The 1,529-nt window shown below is 44.9% G+C and overlaps 1 protein-coding gene across 1 annotated transcript; it reads right to left on the minus strand.

Annotated features, from left to right (window-relative positions):
- Positions 1 to 442: 442 nt before the first annotated feature.
- Positions 443 to 1,250, minus strand: LOC311226074 (gamma-crystallin M3-like; the record flags this gene model as incomplete). The annotated part of the gene is made up of 3 exons (XM_084311451.1): positions 443 to 733; positions 841 to 1,083; positions 1,236 to 1,250. 3 exons carry the CDS (start codon positions 1,248 to 1,250, stop codon positions 443 to 445), a joined length of 549 nt encoding a protein of 182 aa, XP_084167577.1.
- Between the last annotated feature and the right edge of the window lie 279 nt (positions 1,251 to 1,529).

Raw genomic sequence — 1,529 nt, forward strand, 5'->3', positions numbered from 1 at the left:
AATGATTCTAGTTCTTCAGTATTCATCTCTAATTACTCTAAAATTGCGTATTACTGTGTTTAAAAAAAAAAAACAAAAAAAAAGGGGGGGGGGGGGGGGGGAAACCCCCCTCCACCCCCCTGGGCTGAAGCCCCCAATGTTTTCTAACCCTAAAAACGCCCCTGACCCACAACCTTCTAGCTGTGAGGCGACAGTGTTAACCACTACACCACCGTGCCGCCTGAAATGAGGTTGAGGGTTTCCTGCAGGCAAATTGGTTGCAGTTTATCACAAATGTCATGTTTTTTTTTTACGTGCAATTCTGGATTCTGGTATATTGAGCATACACAAAAGGATCTAAACTAAATAGCGTACATATTGATGACTCTGACTCACAATTATATACAAATTACAGCTTTATTTAATTTTTTTACATGCTCAGATTATTTCCCAAGAAAGACACTTAGGCCATGTCAGTGATACGCTTCATGCTCTGGAACCTGGTGCCGCTCTGGCCACTCTGGCCCATCTGCATCTCCCTGAAGTTCCTGTACTCGCCGGGCCTCATGTACATCATCCTGCCTCTGAAGTGGGGCTGCTCGTACATCAGCCAGTGGCCGTCTATCACGTTGCAGGACTGGCAGTCGGACATACGGTAACGATCCATGACGGAGTCACAGTCGTCCATCATCTCCATAGACTGACCTCCGAAGTTCTCCCTCTCGTAGATCTTCATCCTGTACTGTCCCCTGTGCTGTAAAACAAACAACACTTAAGTTAAATGCAAACTCACCTCCTTCTCCCCCTAAATTAAACCATACAATGTTCAAAACAATACTATCAAATCTATATTTATCCTACCATGGGGATCATGCGGCAAGACTTGATGCAGTCCCTCATGCCCATCATGCTCATGTAGTCGGAGTACTCTCCCCTCCTCATGAAGTACTGGTTTCCCTGGTAGTTGGAATGATCATACACCATGAAGCAGCCGCTCTCCACCCTGCAGGAGTGGCACCTGCTCAGGTAGGAGGTGAGCTCAGGGCAGTCGCTGCTGGTCTCATAGGAACGACCCTGGAAGTTCCTATCCTCGTAAAAAATGATCTGAAAACAGAGAGGTTTCATGGTTATTATTTTCAGTGATTTCTGAAAAGCTAACTGGTAACTTTTGGAAAGACCTTGGACACAGCTGAAGAAGGTTATGTGAAATACTGTAAAAACTATGAATATACGTGTAGCTCCAGTAGGTGACCTACCTTGCCCATGGTCATGGTGATTTCGTGTCTCTTCAGGACTGAGTTGTAGCTGCTCTGAATTCCTGTTTGTTTAACCCCTTACTTTTATACCTGTCCAAAGCCAAAGACTATGTACAGCTTCCATTGTGCAAACTCCTGACCCAGCAACATGGCATAGAGGCCTACTGAGCAACGAGGACTTTAAAGGGTTATTATCTAACACTGTATGCATCCCTGGTGCAGATGCATGTATACATATTGTTTGTTAACATAAAGGCTAAACAGAAGCTTCCACACATGGGCCAACTCTAAACA

The sequence above is a fragment of the Notolepis coatsorum genome, assembly GCF_963971535.1.
Source record: "Notolepis coatsorum genome assembly, chromosome: 3".
In the NCBI taxonomy this organism is placed as follows: Eukaryota; Metazoa; Chordata; class Actinopteri; order Aulopiformes; family Paralepididae; genus Notolepis; species Notolepis coatsorum.